Genomic DNA, 23,089 nt, shown 5'->3' on the forward strand with positions numbered 1-23,089 from the left:
AGCATTAAATGGTTCGGCATTCTGAACAGCCTCAACAGAGATCGAGTGACACTCTACAGTTTAAGTCCAATTAATACTTGCTCTACCGTTCTATCTCGTTCTCTCGTTGTTATAAATTTTGCCATAAATTATAGTGCGCGCAAGCGGAATTGTTATTCGCTTGATATCGAAATCGCCAATTCAGCAGAATGCACTGAATCGTGATTATATTAAAATTTAAAAGGGGCCTACGGCGATATGCATATATGACCCCATATTCGATACTCCGTAATTTATTGGGACATAATTAAAAGTGGTATTTTTGTAATGTAGCAACTAATCCCGAAAGTAAAATAACCGCCTTCCTCTTGTTGTTTGGGAGTTCCGCCAAGACATCTAACAGTAGAACGAACCCTTTCTGGGTTAAGCTGAACATAAACTTTATTTCTTATCTAAGTATAACATTTTTATTCGCACTCTGGCATGATTCAATTTAAGAAAATTAAACTTCGTCCGGCTTTAAACGCAGAATTACCGAGGGACTATTTAGTTTCTTGGCTATTTTCCAACTCAATTTTCCCACGTTTACTTCCGGGAAAATCCATCATTCCGCTGATGATCAAAGTCATCAAAACGTGAGTAATTACCATTGGCTACGTTATTCATACACCCTGTGTAAATTCAAACATCAATAATGACGTGTTCCACCTAAGTTTGACAGAGAGGGCACGTAATTACTTTAAAGTGCAGTAGTTTCCATGTTAACCCCCATCATAACCGAAACTCTGAAGATCACGATAAAGTTTCTGTATTGGCATTCGGGTTGGTCGATTACAGGCAAATAACAAATGCAGAAACTTTCGAGTTTGTACTGACTATTGGGCCAACCTAATGGACTATGACAAAGTTTAGAGCAGTTTTAAAGTTCATGCACTTTTATGTCGAAATGTTTTGCAACAATTTTGCTTACCGAATTGCTACTAAAAATTATAATACTGTTTAATTTGAAATTTGGAAGAATTGAGTTAACTAGCATTTTGGAGGTCTTTGATCAGGAAGCTGATGTTTTATGTACTCATATGGATCTTATTTGCATCAGTTCCAGTCTATTAATAGTTATTTATACAGCAAGTGACTTAAACCAATTTTTATTCAAGAAAAGAACAGTTGGGTCCACGAGCGTAGCGAGTGGTCTAAGTTCTTCGAGTGAATAAACCGGTTTAAGTCACGTGTTTTATACAATATTTTATTAAATTTCGGATTTCAAAAAAAAAACTAAAATTACTACTTATTTGTTCACTAGGTATTTTATTCGACAAATTTAACCTACTTTATTCTTGGTAAGGATAAATAAAAAATTTACCGGATCCATTAGTCTGACAATTATCATTCCAGACACAACGAGTTCATCAGTGATAAGGAATTTAATAGATGGTGAAGGTATAAACATCCACTTGTCCAACGCGACACGCAAATGTGTGGGGAAATGATTAAAAAGTAAATTTTATTTTATTAGACCGGTCACGAAAGTACATTTGACTGTTTTTCCTCCTCACTTTTATCGTTCATTTAATTTACTGGCTCCAAGTCAAGTGTGTTTTAAAATTTAATTTGTTTCTTTCGGTGTTTGCTAAGACTGCAGTCGATAATGCAAAGCAGCGAGCTGTATTTTAACAGATAAGGCCGGACTTCGAGTTTAAATCGACTTTAATTCTCTTGGGATTTCTTGTTTTTTTTCCTTTGATGCCCGGCCTGATTATTCCTAGTTTACGCCACGAGGTTCTCGACTTAATTCCGTTCTTGTTTAGATAAAAAAAACTGGGTTAGACGTAAAAAAAGCTTAAATTCATAGTACTAACAAAACTCGGTTCAAACAGCAACATTTGCACTTTCGGACTTTTCTAACGTATTGCAGCCACTACGTAAATTAAATTTTCACTGGGAGTTTATTTCTCATGCGGGATCTGTGTTTTTTCCTATTTTTTTCTGTACCGCATTCAGGCAAAACTAAAAGGACAAAGCGGCATTCCGCAATACCACAACAAACCAAAATTATTACTTTTTACAGAGATTTTTAACTTAAAACCCCAAAGTGACTATTGTATACATAGTTTCAGACTCGGTGGCTTACTATTGTTGTTCCACCGTAAACGCAGATACGCAATCTTATCGAAACAGCATCGAATTAAATCGGTTCGACGTGCATTGTTTCGGCAAATTTGATAAAGCTGCTCCGCAAAGGACGGCTTATCGGGGTCATTATCAGTTTCCCGGAGTCCGATAGTGGTCCGGAACCCGGAAGGACGTAACCATCAGGTATATAAATCATAGGAAGTGTGGGTTACTCAACGTGATGCTTTATTACCTTAGGGTTTTAAAGTTAACCATTAACTAGTTTTACTCAAACGTTGTATTACTACTCAAACTGTTAAAGGCATTATTTGTGTAATGACTAAAGTGGTAAGTATAATATTAATATAACTGGTGTTTTTACTTGTCTTTACGTTAGCAAGCATGTATCCGATGACATCACCTTTATTCCAGCAAATTGACACATGTGAATTCCGATTTTTGTCTGCATTTGTGTCTAACCTCTAGACAGAACAGATCATTACAGAAATCAATTTAGTATTAGTATTACTATTCGTAGTAGTATTACATAATATCCACATACATCGAGCGACATGTCGTGTCTAGAAGATGGACGTGAGTGGAATCTAAAGTGAGTCTCCGAGTCCCAAACCACGTCCTATATCGACTTTATAACTTTGCTATCGTGTTTCTGTAATGAGATTTAGCTGCTAGAGCATCTCTACCGGTCGGGGCATGTCCTACACGTTTATTTTTGTTAATATTGAATTGGCTACGTGATAAACTTTCAATGACCACACACTCTGCACTTCCGTTCGCCGTTACAAGTTAGACGTGCCTTGCTTTTTTTTCAATCGTTCTATTAATGTCCGATACAGACCTAAAAATAACCGAGATTCAATAATAGTATGTTTTCCGAATGGCATCGGTCAGTGCAAAAACTGTAAAAAAATCTGAACGCAAACTCTCAATGCAGATTTATGTCAGTCAAAATCCATTTATTTGGCGTCCGGTCAATTTGAATCAATCGCATCAACAGCACGTTCGTTTAAAGTTTATTTCACTATTTTTTCGAACCAGGACTGGATCTGGTTAATTTTAAATCCGTTTCAACAGCCGGACTGGATCTTCTTATTACTTTGTTATTGTTATTACTGACTAGCATAAAATTTACATACCCCAGCATTATTACACAGGGATACCGGGTAATTTCAGAATATAACTTCATCCAGACCGGAGAGTTCGTGCGTTTGCTAAATTTGCCTCAACCTGTGTTTTCTGTGGCTTCGCATTTATTTTAATTATACACGTGAAATATTTCCTAATCGGAGAATAATTTTCCACGGTTAGTACACGCAAGCTCTAAGAAAGTATAAAACCTATTCGGAGATCCGCGAGGTTATAAAAAAACTGAAATTCATTTTTAATTCGGCTTTATAGCTTCATGTTTTTCAATTTGGATAAAGGATGTGGGAATAATTAAGTTTACAACTTGAGAAAAAGTTCTGTTCGTAAAAGTAGATTAAAAATTTATATTGTATCTTAATGTTTGCTAGTAAAATGTGCTTATGTCAGTAGTACTATTGATTTTTGACTGACCAAGGTCATGTACATAATTCCATATATTTAATGTTGCCATGTTCAAAAGAGAATGTTGTAAATAATCCTTGGCATTGAAAGGCGCGTCACGTATTGACCAAGAGGCGCCCCGACGCCTTCTTACTAAGTCTTAAACGGTTTCTGCAGATCAAATATCCAGCCATGAAAAACGAGAAAGCACTCTTGACAATGAATGACATTTCGGTACAAAAATTGCCCCAAATCTAGTTTAAATGACATTAGAAACGAGTCGTAACATGTAGTCGCAAAACATCAATAACAAAACTAACACAAAATATCACGTTCACACACAAAATACGCATACACACTATACGTATGTTCTGTAGTCGTGTAAAACATGGCAGAGAATTTACAACAGAGATACAACGAATTTACAGACCAAACACAGTACAACACCGACCAGAACTTACTCATCTATACGTTTTATGGATAAATTTTCCAGGGTGAGAATGATTGTTTGGGTTATGCTTGGCCTCAACCTCACCTGTAAAAAAAAAATGTTTAAGTCAAAATTCAGGTCTAATGGGGGTCATACAGTACTGTAACTTAAATTCTATATTATTGAAACTGACGCTTTTAATATTATATTTTCAATAATTATTTTTGAATTTAAACACATAGAAATCTTGAAAATCAGCGTTTTGCAAATGTTCTTGGCACCAATTTATATTTCATTATACAGGGTGTCTAAAAAGTCTGGAATATTGCAAATATCTCGAAAACTGCTGATTTTATTTTTCTCAAAATTTGCGCCTTGTTAAAGTAAATAACAGCGCATGACGTGAGGGTGAAATGAGGTTCGCAAGTATACAGGGTCAGTCACAAAGTATACCAACTTTCTTAATTCAAACCTAACACACTGTATATTACTTCAGATTTTAAGAGTACTTATAAAGGCCAATTCAACGATATACGATTTTTATTTTTTTTTGATTTTTTTTTTTTTGATTTTTTTTTTTTGATTTTTTTTTTTGTACCTGCCTATAACAATGATAGGTGTAACAATGACAGCTGGAAAAGGAAAAGACTGACATCTTAAGTATCCTTCTCACTCAAAAACACCATTTTAAGTAATAGGAAAATTTGCCAATTAATTTAACATTATATTGACGTTAGCTGTCATTGTTACACCTATCATTGTTATAGGCAGGTACAAAAAAAAAATCAAAAAAAAAAAAAATAAATAAAAATCGTATATCGTTGAATTGGCCTTTATAAGTACTCTTAAAATCTGAAGTAATATACAGTGTGTTAGGTTTGAATTAAGAAAGTTGGTATACTTTGTGACTGACCCTGTATACTTGCGAACCTCATTTCACCCTCACGTCATGCGCTGTTATTTACTATAACAAGACGCAAATTTTGAGAAAAATAAAATCAGCAGTTTTCGAGATATTTGCAATATTCCAGACTTTTTAGACACCCTGTATAAGGGAAGATATAAAATATCCAGTGTGCCTGAACATGAAAAGAGGATCTGTCGTTTTAATCACTTTGGTCTTTGTGTGCAGTACACAAAGCGAACTGGAAAGAGATGGAAATACGAAAAATACCCTTCCTATTCAAATTGATTTTATTTCATTACATGAACTACTCAGGTCTGATATTACCGAAAAACCTCAATGTTATTACCTCCTGTGTGTGTTAATATTGTGTGATCAAAATTGTAAGAAGGAAAAGCCAAACTAAACAACACCAAAACTTAAATCTTGTTTTATCATCCCTTATAATTTATAACTATTCACACGCTCCTTAAATAATTCATAATCATTGATTGTAAAAAACCGAATTAGCGCCGATAAAGCCGAAAGATAAACCGTAAAAAGTCGGCTATTTTTGCTTGAACTTTGCTGTAAAGGCGGAATAAGCTTATGATTAAAAATGTAAAATAGCTCGTAAACTTCATTTTAAGTTTCACATTAATATCTTTTAATTGCTCCGGCCGTGATATAACTGCTTGTTTTATGAATTTGGTAAAACACGTAAATTTTAGTTTAAAGGTATCATTTAAAAATGAAGAATGGGGAATCAACTCTAGAGGAGTAAACCTATTAGAGTATTGTTTTGTAGTTAAAGATGGTTTTTTGCGAAATTAGCAACATTAATCTAGCCTCACCATAAACTTAAGACTACAACATTTGAAAAGACAACTAAATATCAAACATGGCGCATCTCAGAAAAACAGCTGCAATTCTTTCCTCCATAATTGAAATAGAGCAATGATGCCTAAAGCGAATCTTTGTGCGGAGTTTTCTCTAGAGGATTGCTTATCAAAGACTGGAGAGCACCAAAGGGGCAAGCAATTCCAGTTGTTGGGGGCCAGAATAACCCCGGACTTTTGACTACCTCTCGGCGCTTCGGGAAATCATCAGTTGTCCTTTCCCATGTTAATCCCGGATTTATTCTGGGAAAATACTCAGGAGATTAGATAATTTTTTGGTGTAGCCACTCGGGGGACAGCTTTGGAATTATGTTCAATATACTATAAAAGTTTTTTTTTTTTTTTTTATAAAAGTTGATCGGACATTGTCCAGTTGAACCCCAAGCTAAATTATTTAATACTCAATATTGAATTTTAATGTGATTGCATATTTATGAATAAAAGCTAATTAATTCGTATATACGTTCATTATCATCAAACAGCTCTTAATTTTCCGCATTTAATGAATGTAGAGTCTCCAATTAATATGTAAATTTCCGAATTTAAATTTTCGGTCCCTGGCCGCAAAAATGCTTTATTCCAAGCTTGCTTCGCTGTTTACCAAATAAAAACCATGCAAATTTGCTTCCGACTGACTGGCTCGATTCTTTAATGTCCTCTGGCTGGAATTAAAGCCATGTGCTCGAAATTGTCCATCAATGTTCTCTATTTTTGCTTCCTCTACTTCAGATCAATCAATACCATCATCCGCGTTTTGTTTAGAATTAATTTACCTGTCAAACCCCGTCTAGAAACATCTGTTCCCATTTAACGCTTTAAAGGGTGCATTTTATTCAGAAGACTTCATTATTCCCGATCGTTCGAATCCGAAGAAAATTCATCCAAATATGTATGCATCTCCACGTTTATGTCATCCATAACTTCAGGTTTCTACGGTGTTTGCACTTCAACTTTAAGAACAAACCCTTTACGTATGTCATCGGCGAAGATCGATTCGATTTGGCTTCGGATTTAATGCATAAAATGTTCGAATTTTATATTTTTGGGGTGGCAGGTAATCAAGTTTGCTCCATCAAACGGCGTCGTTGTCGAACAAGAGCCGCGGGATTTAAGAATCGATTGATGTCTGGCCCATTGATAGTGATCTGTCAGGCGAACACCATCAAGGATATTAATGTTCGGCTTGATAATTAATTATCACTGTCTGCTGCACGAATTATACATATATGCAACCCGGATTCGAATTAATTAATCGTTTACTACCATTTTATTTATGGGGTCCTGTGAGGATTTACTATTGTGTGCGACTTTAACTGAATGTCAAGATAACTGGAACTTGTCGATTAAAAATAATCGATTTTGTATTTAATGACACGTTGGCAACTTTACCTTAATTTTTAATATGTCAGACTAAAACTCATTTCAAACCATTTCTCCAATTTTACTTAAGCCTGGACTGGTAAAGATTACGAAGTGAAACTGAAATCTAGTTTCATGATTATGTTAACTTTGTCTTCCAGTATGAGCTTAATATAATTTTTTTTATCTGTTATTTTTAGAGCCTCACATCTAAGTGCTTTTCATCTTTATGATCTAATATTGTTCCTAAAATGCACTTAGGTAATAACCCGCATTGCACCTGTGGCTTCCAGAACTTGCCATATTAACGTATGTTGCAAAAATAATGGTAAAACGAATTGAGACGTACACAATTTTGTATTTCATTGGTTCACGAAAGGTTACTGTGAAAAAAAATGTTTTTACTTACACTGTTAACTGTAATTTAATCAATCTAAAATCATTAATGTTTGTTATTCAGTTTTTATAAAAACAATTCATCTATAAAAGTAAAATTTTAAAGTATGCATTTCAATTTAATAAGTGATTTAACGATTTTCTAAATGTTTCTAGACACTCTTGTTACATGACTGGTAAACTAAATTTTTCATAAAACCTTTCCTGTTTGAATATTTAGCGCATTGTGTTACCGTTATGATCTAAAGTATTAAACGTCACTTAGAAAGTTCGAACGTCTAATTCCGGTTTGACTGCCATTTCATGTGCCACGAGTGCACTAAAGCCCCAAAACGAAACTTGGCCAATTAATTATTCAGGGCGACCATCACTTGCACCAGAACAACTTAATATCATGTAACTACCGATCTGAATACAGCCGAAGCGATAAATTTCATTTGTCGAGCCCTTACGACATAACTGATTAACATCTGATTGACGCTCTACATCCTCATAGTAATCTACCATTGATGTATCGACGGTTTAAAGGGCATTAGTCCACCTGAATAATTAATTAGTTGAATTGTACAGGGCAAGAGAGCGTTTCGGAATGTCAGGAATTGCAACTCAGAGTTTAACAGGCTAATTTGCATTTTAAAAGTGTCTAGTGTTGTAGAAGAATTCGGTGTTCGTGCCAGGGAGCTGTTTCAATAAACTTGTGCATCGCGTACACTTAAATTGTGGAATTCATGGTTCAAATACCTTTAGAAAAATCATTTACATGAGACAGCAGTAAATTGCTGATTCAGTGCAAACGCAGCAAGTTTGAGCATAAACTGAGAAGTTTAGGTTACAGGAAAGTATACATGCATCCGAGCTACTAGTTTAACTTAATAAAAATTCCAAATTTATACAAAACCGTACTCGTAAAACTGACTTCTTTGTAAACACAATATTTATCGAATTTAAAAACGAGACACTTTTGGCAATCATCATATACAGCTGACCGAAAGTAACACAGGATGCTAAATTTTATGAGAGCCCATAAAAATTTTGAGTTAATGAACATAGAACAAATTTGGGTCAATGGGAATTTTTTTACTGCTAGGAAAATGTCCTTCACTAATTCGAAAGGTAATCAATACGAGGGCCGTTAAGTTCCAGTTAACTTGGAGCTCTTAAAATCGCTTAAAGTAAGGGGTCGTTAAAATTGGATTAGTAAGGTTTTTTCATTTGTCATTTACTCAAAATACTAGGAAACCAATTTAAAAATTTTTGCTACCTTTAAAAAAATATATTTACTTCAAATGGCAACTAGTGCAGTGCACTCTCTCCGAAACAATCCTTTTACTCGGTAAATTCAACCAACAATGTAAACTACCGTCTAAATCTTAAATTACAGAAAGTAAAACGTTAGTTACATAAAAGATTGGATTTATAGCGACAATAAGATAAACAGGCAAGCGCTTAAGCCGGCAAAGTGTATGGTTTTGGGCGAAATAATGTTTTGAATGTGCATTCGAAACGACGACTTCCGGAAAAAATCGGGGCAGCTTTGGAGCGGATTTTATATTTAAAGTTAAATTTTTTAGTATTGATTTAGGTATATTGATAAAAACGATGTTTCCGAAAGTTATTCTGTACTGTTTTTTTTTAAAGCAGCCTAGCTACTTGAAGAAGGCAATTCTACATCAAATCTCCGGGCACTTGAAGAGGTAGTATCAGAAACAAAACGTTTCACTACAGTCGGTTCCTATCATAAGTTGGCAGCTATAATCAAATTTGACATTATTAATGTCACTGTTATGTCAAAACTAAATCCATTTTTTGTCCAGACAGACTGAATTCTCTGGAATATATATATATATATACAATCTTTGTTTCGTTTACAACGAAACAGGCTATCGACCAGTTTGGTCTTTCTGCCTATGTGATGAGAAATACATACTGTAATATGATTACAAAAAAAAAAGCATAACTTAACTAGGTAAAGTATTTACAAAATAACATATTTAAAAAAAAAAAAAAAAAAAAAAGTTAGTCTAAAGTAGTGTTGAGGATTATGTTATGTGTAAGTGTTCTAGTAGGGTAGTTGAAGGAAATAGGAAGCGAGATTGTCTTGTCTGTCTTGTGAGACACAGAGGATTTAGTATGGTCCAGTTATGTGGGTTGTTTTTCCATTTTGTTTGAATTTGTTGTAGTCTTTCTGTTATTCTTGGTAAGTTTGTGCGTTGGTATAGTAACTCATTTGAGGGGTTATGAAGTGGGTTTTGGGGATGTCTTATTCGTGTTATTATTCTTAGTGCGATTTGTTCTGTTGTTTGTAAGTGCCGTTTATTTCGTTCAGTTGTGTTTGTCATAGTTATATGTCCGTAGTCTAACAAAGGTCTGCAGATGGCTTGGTATATTTTTGTGGCGGTTTTTATGCTTATTCCTTTGTCTTTGTATGTTAGTGAGCGAAAATGTTTTGCTCTTTTAGTTATTTCTGTCCGGATGTTTTGTACGTGTTTTGTATATTTAAGTTTTTGGTCTATTGTGAGTCCTAGATATTTTACGTAGTTTTTTGGTTCAGTTATGTGACCGTCTGTTGTTATTGCAGGGGATTTTCTGTTAATTCTATGGTTGGAAAGCAGGAGTTGATTTTTCGTCGCGTTGGGTGTGAGTCTCCAAGTATAAAACCAAGTCATTGTCATGTCTGTTAGAGATTGAAGTTTGTTTACCGCTTTTTCAGTGGTTTTGTCATGGACGATAAGTGCGGTGTCGTCAGCGTATTGCAATATGTAGGATGTTTTGTCTATTTGCATTTTGTCCTGTAGGTTGTGATTGTATATGTCGTGGCAGTATATATTATAGAGGAATGGGGAGAGTGGTGAACCTTGAGGTAGTCCTTGTTCTGGAGAGAAGGGAAAGGAGAGGGTGTTGTCAATTCGTACTTCTAATTGTCTGTTTTCTAACAAGTCTTTGATAGTGTAAAGTAAGTATTTAGGGGTTTGGAGTTTGTATAGTTTGTACAGTAAGCCTTTATGCCAGACACTATCAAACGCTTTGTTGATGTCCATAAATAAACATGCGGATTTTTCGTCATTAAGGTGCGTTGTTTGAATGTTGTTCGTTAGGACAAAGAGAGGATGGACAGTCGAATGTTTGGGTTTAAAACCGAATTGGTATGCTGGGATATGTTGTCCGATTAGTCCTTCCAGTCTGTTTTTTATTATGTGTTCATAAACCTTGCTCAGCACCGGGAGTAATGTTATTGGTCTGTAGTTTTGTGTTTTTGTGTTGTCCAGTCCGTTTTTTGGTATGGGAATTATGATGCCGTTTTTCCATGTCTTTGGTATTTTGTTTGTTGTGATGCAGTAATTAAGTTGGGTAAGGATGAGTTTGTGGGTTTCTTGGGTCTCTGGAATATTTTTCTCGAAATTTAAGTTAATATTATATGTTTTTTTTTGGTTTAGTAACTATGTAAGTACCTATTCTAAGATATTACTATCTCAGTTTTTTTTAATCTTGGCCGTCATTTTACTAAAGCTAAAGAGATCCATAACCAGAAATGCCTCATACAGGCGGAAAGTTGCATGTTGTACTTTTGACACAACTGTAAATATATTTTTGATAACAAAAGGTGCCAGTTTATTTTATGTCAGCTCAATTTGACGTTCAACGAACATATTGCCCATACAATGTCCAATGATTTTGAGAAAAAGCAAAATGCTTCCCATTGCTCTATAACTTGTTTTGGCGATAATTTATAAGCGATATAAGGGCGTAACGCTTATTGTATACTGATGACCCTATTATTCTTGGGCAAAGGCGTAGTTTACAAGTTGGATGAAACAAATAAAAAAAGATGTGACTAGAGGGAACATCCCATGAACCGCGCCCTGTACATTTCCGTTGGACTTGTCGATTTGTCTCTCCGTCAGACAAAGAAATATTGAGAGTGGGTTAATAAAACTTAAATCGATATGTCTATGCATTCTTTAGGCTTTCCCTTCCCTTCAAAATAGAGAGAGTCTGGCGCAAAGTTGGTGTCAACTCTAAATTAAATATTTCAAACGTCCGGACGACTGAAAACTTTCGAAAATGTAAAATTTATAGCTTTTAAGGAAACTTGCTACGGTCCTAACTTCTTTTCCAATTTTTTTTTCTATTTTTATTTCATTATACCAAGCCGAACGACACAGTAAATGGAATATGTCCTTAGTGAATTAAAAAATTTCTTCCTCGGCATTGATAGTATTCCCAATCGATTTCAAGAAAGGAACGTGAATTTACCTATGCAGATTAATGGCTTCTATAATAGCAGAATATTGGCGAACTCGAAGTCTCATTATTTAAAGAAAATTGAAGTCCGCGCTATTTGGTTAAGACGTTCGATCGCAAAGGATAATAAGCTTTTCGAGTCAGAATAAATCACTTCACCTTAATTTTTCGCCCACTTCATTTATTTTCCCGCATTATTTATTGAATCGCTTTTTAAAGCTGGAAAATGCCTTTTCAAAAATTTTAACAGACAAAAAGAATGCGTTTACCCACTGCGCCTTCCTTACCTTCCAAACCAAATCCCACTTTAATTAAAATTATGACGTAAAATATGAGGCGCGTCTAAAAATTGTTTCCTGAAGAAAATCACTCGACGACGCAGTAGTAGGAGAGGGATTTTAATTGAAATTACTTTATTGTTTGTAATCTTAACTTCAAAAAGAAGTTTGGAAACGAGCTGAGGAGGCTACTTCGTGGATTCTAATAACTTAAATGCACAAAGCCTACTATCTCTTCCATTCATATTTCCGAAAACTAATAGTTTTATTGGACAGTCGGTTTATCTCCGTAACAAGGTGGCATTGGGAAAGTCGTTATTAGTTAAGAGTGTCCCCGAAGAGACATTGCTTCTGCAGCACCGACTCGTAATATATCTTAGAAATGTTTCATGTCACGATGAAGTTCCCTGAGGACAAAGTATAGTTAATTGGCCGGGCGGCAACGCAAGCAATAAGGTAGATCTGGCAGATTATAGAATAATTACGAATACCAAACCTGTTCGATAGAATAATAAGGCTTAAGACACAATTTGTCAAAAACCAGCATTTAAAGTACCCTCAGAAGTACCATTCTATCCTACAACCACTGGAGTAATTAGAAATTGACACTGCTAGCTGACGACAACGTGTGAAAATAGCAGCATTTTTGCATTTGGAACCGAAAAAAAATATAATGGTACTGTTTTTTTCAAACACATGCGGCAAGCGTCTTTTCCGCCCTTTAACTACTTGCCCGAAATCCGCTTTGTGTCGTTCGGTCAACTGCAGTCTCGTGCGAGAAAGTCCCACTTTCCGCACTTGTTAGGTAAATAACTATTTTCGCTCGCTACCCTTGGCAACGCGCGTAAATGGAAACTTCTCGGAAAAGGGTAACTTTTCGTTGAGATTTGGAAGCGCAAAATGCATCATTATTGAATGTTTGTAGAAAAAAATTATATTTGTCTATTTTAACTACAGCGCAAAAAATGACTTTAGATTAATATAGTATGCAAAAGTCTAGCTAAATCATTGCATCAAAACAGGTTGTTCTATCAACAAAAATAAAACAAAATTTATCCGTATTAAACTTTACGGTAAGCGTATAAATCTAACTTGCAGGGCCGCAATATTAACCAAGGCTTCATAGTGGAGCTGGGACCCGAGATCTTTGAGGCCACGGCACCCCCATGAGGCAGTTATTTTTTATCTCGGCTCAAGTCGCTTTTGTTTGCTGAGTAGTTCGGGAAATATCCCTATTTGCATCGGGGAAAGGCGTGAATGAAAAAGGGACGTCAAAAACCGGGGCGAAAAATTATACGTGCCGCGAATCGGTAACTTTTCTTCAAACAAAGAATAGCGTACTTTAAAACCGGAAACAAAGTAAAACATGTTTTGTGCAACTTGTTTTAATAAAGCCCAACCAAACTCAATTATTAATTCCTCTTTTGTTTTTCATGCCAAAATAAAATAATATGCAATTATGCGAAAGGCAAACGCTACCTATTGTGATATTAAATTATATAAATAAATTTGTTATTAATAACGCAGCAATACTGGAAGTATTTTTAACACACTCATACGTTGTATTGTGTTTATTACGGCTCTTGTTTTAATAAATGTTCGGTTTTGATAATATGCTTATAACAACACAACGTAACGTGCATTATATTAGTTTAGAATTTTTTAAAATTAATAAACACCACTGCCAAATTACGTTCGGCAATACAATGTGATCAATTATTGCTTTTCACTTGATTTGCTATGCATCAAATAGTGAGAAACACTAATAAACCCGGTCAGAACCAACGGACAATTCAAGCACACGCTAGTCTTCAACAAAACAATGTAAACTTCGTGCAAAATTTTTCCTCCCAAGAATAAATATCTAGTTTTCTTAAATATGGTCCTATTCTTTATCGTGCTACATAGCCTCATCGATCCGTTTGTATAGTTTAAACATTTATTTTCTAAACAAATATATCGGGGATGGGAGGAAGATTAATGGAGTCAATCTAGCAGGTAAACTGATCGAAACCTTTCTTTTTGTACGACTTGTCTAGTTTTGAGTGATTACAGCACCTGTTTTGAAAGCGGGAAGGACTATAAGTCTAGTTTAGTCTAGTTTCTGGTTGCTCGGGCTAACAAAACGGGAAGTAAATAAGCTGTAAGTAACATACAGGATTAAAGGAAATTTGTTAGAATATCTTCATTTTACAGTATTTTTGCAATGAGTGCAATTTTGACAATTTTGTATTTTGCTTCAGGAGGGTTCCAATGCACAGCAAAGGGCATATTTATACCAAAGGACCTTAAATTAAATGAAATAAGTACAAAAAAAGCACTTTCTAATTTTTCATTTTTCAAAAAAATTGAAAGAATTTTTTGTTGTCTTGAAAGAATTTGGGGTCTTTTTTTACTACTTTTTGAAATTCAATATCTCAGTATGATGTGAATAATGCCATTTTTCCAAAAGGTGCAATTTTGGCAATTTCTTATTTTGCACCAGAACCAAAGATGTCATTATTCGTTTGTAAAATTCAGTGACCACAAAGGTTTTATCAACGCTTTCATATCCGAGACAGGCAAAACCTCATTTGGTGCATTTAAAGAGCGGGGAACAGCGATAATCCCCATAATTTAGAATCCGAAACCAAAATGAGTTTCGCAGTTTCTTTGGGCCCTTTCATGTACGATTAGCGACCTAATCCTTTAACTAGTTAACGTTTTGTGAGTGTAATGGTCGTTGGCAAAGTGAATCCGGAATCCTGCTCGTATATTTCTTCTTGCACGCCCGGTTTGCGGCTAGACTGGGTGTATGAAGGGATATTTCTAGGGACGTTTAGCGCCGCATTTTCCAGGAATAAGCCATAAACCGGTCAAAATGTAGCTTTGTATTATCTGAGGACTGTGTTTTAGTGAGACCGCAAAGTAAAATTAACATTTTGTTTACTGCGAGTACCAAAACGCTTCTCTTTGTTATTTCAATAGAATAAAAAGTTGGAAACTTTGTAGACAATGTAAAAATCAATCGTCTCTTGTAAAATTGTTTGCCCGTGAATTCTCTTTCAAGAAACGATTTCCCACAGCTGTGCCCATTTTGTGGAACTTTCGAATGGAGACAGCACACTGCATTTTCTCTTTTTTGTTCAAATTATTCTTCCTATATCGGAGAACTTGTCTGCATTCACTTCCACCAGATAATGGTAAACATACGGTTTTTAGCTGCGCTCGAGACAAGAACACTCCAATAGACATGTGAACAAATCTAGGTCATCAGATTTATAATTTCCGAGGATGTGACCCGAATAAAAGACGATTAAGTAGACACGGGGTTGAAATCTTCACGCAGACGAAAACGTTTCTGCCAAAACCTGCTAGGCAGGAAAAGCTTTATATGAATCCAAGAAAATCTTTCCAGTAATTTGACAAATGTCTGTTTTGTATTTTTGCTCTTTATGTGGTTTTCCTGCGCGACGCGGAACCAGAAAAAGTAAAATACTGCCTTTGAATTCGCTCACGACAGACCTTGATAAATGACAAAACGACTCCTAATATTGTGCAGAAATACACTAAGCGATATATGTTTTTTGCTTTCTAATGGTTGTTTGTTTCACTTTATATCAGATACGTTTGTCGATCAATTACAGACGGTTTGGTGGTTTTCACAATGAAAAGTGATGAGTATCTAGATTTCCGTCTCAATTCAGTTAGGCAACTGCTGGAAATTTTAGAGTGGGATTTTTCTGAAAGAGTGTTGGGTTCGAATACCTATTCAAGCGTGTTTGTTTAGTTTTCCTTGATTAATTGAAAAGTTTAATGTTGCTTTTGCAGCGAATGAACAATGTATCTTAACATCAAAGTAACTAGTTATAGTTTTTGCTTCTCACATCATAACCGCTTTAGTATCAAATAACAATTTTTCTGAAGGAAAACTTTCTGGCAAAATCTGCTAACCAATTCCTTTGAAGTTCATGCAAAGAAAACCGGAACACTAATCTCCGCCTCCATCGGCCTGTGCCCCAGCAGCAAACACGCACAGAATTTATTTTTAGTTTTGGTACAAAACTTTACCAAACAAGTTCGACCATCACGTTAAAGTGTCTAACTTTCGAGAAAAGCTTATTTCTTATTTAGAACATGATCGACTGAAACGTTTGCCTTTCCCATTTCCCATCTAACTTATTTAACTTATAAGGGATTATTTAGGAGAGACCAATCGGTCTTAGCATGTAATAGTAGATTCACTTCATATTTACTTACAGGCTACTCATCGATACCTCTCAACTTTCTAACGTTCTATGAAAGCGCGCTTTTGTTCAATTAGAGCTGTCTCTAACATATCTACGTTGCGAAACTTTTTGCTCCGTCACGTTAGAGCCGACGCGGCGTCGACTTTCGTCCGAAACGTTATATTAAATTTCTGAGCCGCAATAAGATGCTCCCAATTCCATTGTCGTTCTCGAAACCATTTTTAATTCAATGTTTTACATTTTGCTGATTTGTTACCAGAATTTATTTTGGGTTGGGTAGTTTCTGAAATATAACATATAACCCAGTACATGGTATTAGTATTAAATTAAATATCTCAAAACCTAAACGAAAAAATAAATAAATATTAAAAGCAATCCGACAACGTCTTATAAAACGCAATCCAACATTTTCCCATTAGAAACAAATGTTGGCAAACTAACAAAACGCTTAATAATACATCTCCACCTTTGACTAATTAACAAAGTAGTTGAAACTTTGATGGCCTATTAAGCTGGATTAGAGCTAAAGAGCTGCATTAATATTTAAAGGCAGTCATTCTCGTAATAGCATACGAAGTTGTGCTGTTTCAACAAACACGCACGTTTCACGCAAAGAGATTTATTTCCCAAAGCAGCCCTTAATGTCTCTTGCGGTGGTTGTATGCAACCCTTTAGGTGAAAGTTACGTAATACTTTTCGAGCCAACTAATAAAGCGAAAATATATTTGCTTTGAAGGGAGCGTAAATCCAGTAACACGTTTCAAAAGGGGAAATTACCTCTAAGGGTTTTTACTTTGACACGAATACATCGTATTCCTATCCGTAAGGATGTCCCAGATCCACTTAAAAAATGCTCAAAGCGCAGATCCGTTTATCTCCCGTTTTATCCCACTTTTAATCTTCACGTTTCGAAAAAGACAAAAAAAAGGAAATTGCGTGTCGAGTCTTTTCAAATTACATTCAGCATCAACTAAATATTTTTATTACTACGGAAAGGTTATATTTCATTGTAAGACTTTATGTTCTATTGAGAGGGCTATAAAGATGCTATACTGAATAAAACACGGCGGATTCCCCCAGTTTCCGTTATAAAGCCAGAAGTTCTGTATATGCAGAATAAATCATAGTCAGTAGTAAATCACCTTTGAAATATAGCCGGTTCTTTCTGCGAGCTGTTTAGTCCAATATCAGTGTAATAAAGTCACAACACGAATTATGAAATTTTTGCTCACTTTGCATTTTATTCATCTTTTTCGTGTTTAGACACAGTGGCGCGTTCAGCAAAGATAAAATTCCGAATTTTGGCAAGGCGTTTTAAGTGCACTTTAAAGGGGACAAACGGCCTATTTAACAAAAATCAATTCAGTAATCAAGAAGTAAACTCGATATTTTTTCCTAAAATACCATGGTAAAAAATTGAAATGATGAGCTCTCAAAGCAAAGCAATCCTCTGGGATTTTTACTTTTTCAAGAGCTTTTGTTATCCGCTTATTTGGGGAATATTTTTATGTTACCCCCGGTCATTAGGCTGATGGAGTAATGCTGTAGCATCACAAATTTAATGGCTAAAATGTTGCAGTGTACAGTGACGTGGATAGTCACTATCAATCCATAGACAGTATAGTTTTAACAAGAAAATAATTTTTGCTCGGTTCTACATTTAATTTAATTGTTTGTAGCTAGAAAACAATTAGATACTTAACTGCAAATATACAATACAGTTTAAATATAAACTTAAAAAAGCCTTCATTTTGACAAGAGAATGCTTCAATAATTATTCTTGACAAGGGTATAATCGAGATGTAATTTGTAATACCTTTCTCAGTTATTCGCTTCAAGTCATCAGCTTTATACAGTATGATGTTATAGTATGTGTTTACGATTAGTCAAAAAAGTTGATTTTTCATGAACAATCACAAACTACCAACAGTTGTAATTTACGAAATTCCTGCACATGTGGACTTCCAATATGTAGAAGATTATTTTAAACTTGTCTCCTTCTTTTCTGACATTCACTGTCATTCAACAAAAAAAGTAAAAACAAACCTCTAGTTCATGTAATATTAATGACAGTATGTGTATGTTAATTATCAGGTAGTCAGTTAATTTGGATCAATGCGAACGTGCAGAAATTCCTAGCTTTTCCCTATGGGTCAGGCGTTGCATAAGTTCCAACATAAGCGGTGAAATTCCAGAGCCGCAAGTTAATTGGGCTCGACTAAACATGAAACTCATTCCGGTAATTGCGACTCGACAAGGTTCAAAAGTGTCATGGTTAAATTTTTCATCTAGAAATTGGACAGCTGTTTTGAAAATGATATGCCTGGAAAACCCAGCTATGCTCTATAATTATATATTGATTCGAAAACTCTCACATGCCGGTCGGAGCGAAGGTGTCAACCAAACTTGGGGGCAAATGTGGGGCAAACCTGATAAAGCTATTTTCCACATCGACTCCATCTCTCGCTTTGCAGCTGGATTGAGTGCTTTTTAAATCCATTTTTGAATGCAGGCGCAGTAATTCCTAACCAAATATTATTTATTTGCCAATGTGGTTTGAAATAGTGGTACCACAGCTGTGCATTATATTCTAAATGAAATTTACGACCTTGTGAGCTCGGGCGCAAATGATTCTCCTACTGGATGGGGTAATGCGTAAATGAGAACTTGCCTGTAATAATTACAACCGTCCTGGAATTCCTAAACCTTCATGAATTAAAGGTCAATTTATTATTCTCTACGGAGACTTTCACTTAGGGTTAATGGTTCCTTGGGCCATATTTTCCCGCTATTTATTACCCTACTAAAATCAAATACTTAATTAGGTTACGGCCCATATTAAAATCGATACAAACTGTCCCCTTTGGTTTGGTGTCTTTTTCATTACAAACTCCGCACAATAAATATTGTTCCAGCCAATTCTATTTCATAGAGCTTAAACATATAATTAAAGCCATTGTTGGAATAAGCAATTTTATCTATAACTGTTTCATAATAACAATTTTTGAAATGTTGTTTGATCTATGTTCTAAGAATAATTCATTGAATCTGAATATGAATGATTTGCAAAGAATATCAGTATTGTAGCATTAGTTTTACCTTTAATTTACAAATCAACAAGCATAAAAAATCAAAAGACTCAGTATATACCGAGTGGTTCAAATTAATTGTAGGTTACTTAAAGGGTGGAAAGTATATAAAAAATAGACGCCAAAGTGTTATATTAATATGGTTGAAAAATGCTCCCTACCGGATCTAGCAATCCCTAAAATATGTGCTCCAAAAAACAGTTTTTTAATTTTCATTCCTTAACAATTAAATACTAAAATGAATTTTGGCATGTCTGTTCACCACCACTTCAAAGTAGTGAACATGCATGCCAAATTTCATTTGAGTAACTTTTCTCGTTTTCAAATTAAAATTTAAAAAAACGGTTTTTGTGGCTTATTTTTAGGGTTTGCTAGCTCTGCTAGGGGGGCACTTTTCGACAACAAAGTTTATATGACACTTTTGACACCTAAATTTTTATGTACTTTCCACCTTTGAATTATCTTACAATTAATTTGGACCACTATGTCTTTTGTATTGAGATTAAGAAACTGTTTTTCTGTAACTTGTGTCTTTATCAATCAAAATGTTTGTTACTTTATTTTTCCGCAGAAAGAAAGCATACAACGTAAAACGTTTGAAGTCACGCGAGTTCCCAATTCCGACAGTTCACAACTAATGTTTTTATTTTTAAGCCTTTCACAAATTTGTTTAGATGCATTAGTGCAACAAAGAGCAGTGAGACGCACTTAGAACTAATTAAAAAAAGTGTATAGTGAAATGGACGATGGCGTTAAGGAATATTTTAGTTTATCCCGCTCTGAGCTCAAGGGCCGGGACTGCAGCCCTTCTTGTCAAAATTATTCTCTTCTTCGGACGGCCCATCTAATAAGACGAGCCCTAAGGGTCGGAATCAGGGTTCTTATCGATCACGACTGCCGCTTTACACTATTTGGACTGAATTGTTTCTGGTATCGCTTTTATATCACTTAGCAAAGTTGAAATATTACGTATTCTTCGTGTACACAGTCTCAATTGTAATAAAGTCCATAACATGGCACGTAATTGGTGCTCCAATTCAGAATTTAGACTTTCTTCAATTATTTGTCGTTATTGGTATAGCATGTCAAATGATTTTCCGCTTTAAAAGTTTAATTTTCAGGGCCGGATTGACGGGGATAAACATACACCTGGCAACGTCAATCCACGTTCGTCTGGCGTGGAAATATTGTCAATCAAATATACATGCTACCTCCGTTTAATACCTCCAATTTAGGGGTTGACAAATTCAGCGTGATGCGATTTAAATTATAAGTTTCTATGCTGCCGTTTTGTTGTCAGTTTGGATCCGTAACGAATAATTATACTTTTTTGTAGCACTGATTTTCTTAAATTTACTTAAAGAATAAATTCATCAGTTCCAAACAAAAAGACAATTTGTTAATCTAAATTAAAAAAATCATATTTTATATCTCTGTCAGAAAATGGTCACATTCTTAATATACTGAGCTTATAATTTGAAAACCAGATTATTTCTAGTGTCACTAATAATTTAGTCGTTGAGCCAATAAAGGCCAGAGTTCTAAAGGATTCCAAATTATTCAGAGCTTCAGGCTGACAGGAACAATTCTAATTCATTCTCTAAATACATTAAGCATTAAACATTAGTGACATTTAGTGGTAACGATGATATCTAACAGTTTCTCTATTAATATTAAAGTTTGGCTTTTTTGAGGCCTATATTAGTTGTTGAGTTTTTTTCATGCTGCATCTTTGAAAAACCAAAAATATCTCCTCCATAAATCTAAGCACACATCAAAGCTAACATTTATGAACAGTTGGATAGAAGAACAACAAAGGATATCTTTGATGTCTAGAGTAACAGATTCGACAACATTTTTTGACTTTTGCCACATTTGCTTTGTCACATGTATGCGGACATTATTACTTGAATGAGAATAATTGATAAATTTAAGTAATATTTGTTAATATTATTAGCAATAAACATACCAAACTACAATTTATAATATAAATTAATATTGTGATAAATGAATGAAAATGTATTTAACTAGTCTATTGTACAATATTAACATTACTCAGCCACACTTAACTTACAAAATGTTGTTACTATTTTATTTGGGTCACCGTGTGACCGAGATACTACCTAGTATATCAACTTAATCACAATTTATAACTTTCAGTTGTTGTTATTTGAAAAATATATATACCTATAATATAGGTATAAACAATCTTTATTCTCAAAGAATACACAGAGAACGAAAATTAATAGTAATTTGAAAAATATTTTTTGAAAGTTATTGTTTTGGTAATCTGGTCATAAGGTCAGAGCCGGTTTATATCAACGTTTGCAAGCTTACATTACAGTTTTGGAAGTAACATGATTGCTACACTGATAAACTAGTTTCTATTAATATGCCTATTGTATCGGGAATACGTTAACGCTACATGCTAAAGAATGAATGTGTATCATATGTAGACAAATTATGTTACCTCAAGTACCTGATTAATTTTTCTACGTTCACTTAAGGTTATTAAACGTGTGAAATACTCAGTTAATTTTAATCAATAAGAAAAAGTGGCGTTTTTGGACAAAAAAACAAATTTACCTGTTGTCTGAGGCCAAACGCGATGCAGAAAAACTATGGTCAAGGTTTACTCGACACAAGGCGGCAAAGCAATAAGACAAATTGCCCACTCTTCTGATTTTCCACCCAGCAACTTCCAGAAACCATCGATCGCCAAATTTAAAAATTCTTCTGGACAGTCTGAGAATAACTTTCAAAAAAAAACATATCTGGAAACTTTACAGACCTGAAAAAGCAACAACTTTCAATCAAAAAAACGTCTCGACACTGGTCGGTCACAGTTCACACTTAGGTTAACTGAAGGCAACAATGATCACGTGATGACACCAGAACCGGTGAAAATTCGCGGAAAAAGTCTTCGCGATTTTTAGCGCTGAATCTCCTTGACAACGAACGACAGATACGAACGGAGTCGACTAGAGAAATCGGGCGGACCACGAGGACAACTAGAGTCTGGACGCAGGCGTTACCATGAGCGCAAGCGCCTATCCAGACAACGTCTCTCACCTGACTGATGAGTTGGACGCTATATAAATCAGATACGTTGAACTAATTTGGTAAATTAGTTTTCCTCGACTAAGTATCTGACTCTTCAAAAAACTTTTCGCCTAAACTAGCTGTATCAAAGATTTTGAACTATGCTACAGCAAAAATTTAATGTTTTACAATTTTGGGATAAGTTAAGAGTGGTCTATTAAACAACAAAGATGGATATGATGTCGTTATCGTACGAGAAGAAAGTTTTAAGTACGATGCCGAAAACAGAATATACAATCGGACGAGGGCGATATGGGCAACACCCATTCGGCTGGATTGACCATTTTCCTGTAAATAATCTAATTTTTTCTATCTTGTCTAATTGTAATTATATACCAAATTTCATAAAAATACACATTTTATTCAACTTAAATGACTACATATTTGGTATAAAATTTGTAGAAACACTAAAATTATAGCAAGTTTATTATGTTGGATTTAGATCCAAGAATGCGTATAGGACTGTGACATTGTTCCGTCAGATTTCGAAAAGAGCCCTTAAATAGACTTCCCATAATTGTGTAACAAAGAAACGTCGAAATG

At 34.9% G+C, this 23,089-nt stretch overlaps 1 protein-coding gene across 12 annotated transcripts in view; it reads right to left on the reverse strand.

Moving 5' to 3' along the window:
- Positions 1-22,411, reverse strand: part of bru3 (CUGBP Elav-like family member bruno 3) — a 167,876-nt gene extending 145,465 nt beyond the window's left edge. For 9 of the 12 annotated variants that reach the window (XM_081982314.1, XM_081982311.1, XM_081982304.1 and 6 more), the window contains exons 1-2: positions 22,031-22,411; positions 4,101-4,174 (exon numbers count right to left, since the gene is read on the reverse strand). In XM_081982314.1, the coding sequence (XP_081838440.1) occupies positions 4,101-4,104 (4 nt within the window). In that variant the 5' untranslated portion in view covers positions 4,105-4,174; positions 22,031-22,411. The remainder of the gene's footprint in view (positions 1-4,100; positions 4,175-22,030) is intronic. The other 3 variants (XM_081982317.1, XM_081982308.1, XM_081982307.1) reach the window with 1 other exon arrangement.
- Positions 22,412-23,089: the final 678 nt, after the last annotated feature.

Source organism: Ips typographus, linkage group LG6 (assembly GCF_016097725.1).
Source record: "Ips typographus isolate SLU linkage group LG6, UJ_Ityp_2.0, whole genome shotgun sequence".
Lineage (NCBI taxonomy): Eukaryota > Metazoa > Arthropoda > Insecta > Coleoptera > Curculionidae > Ips > Ips typographus.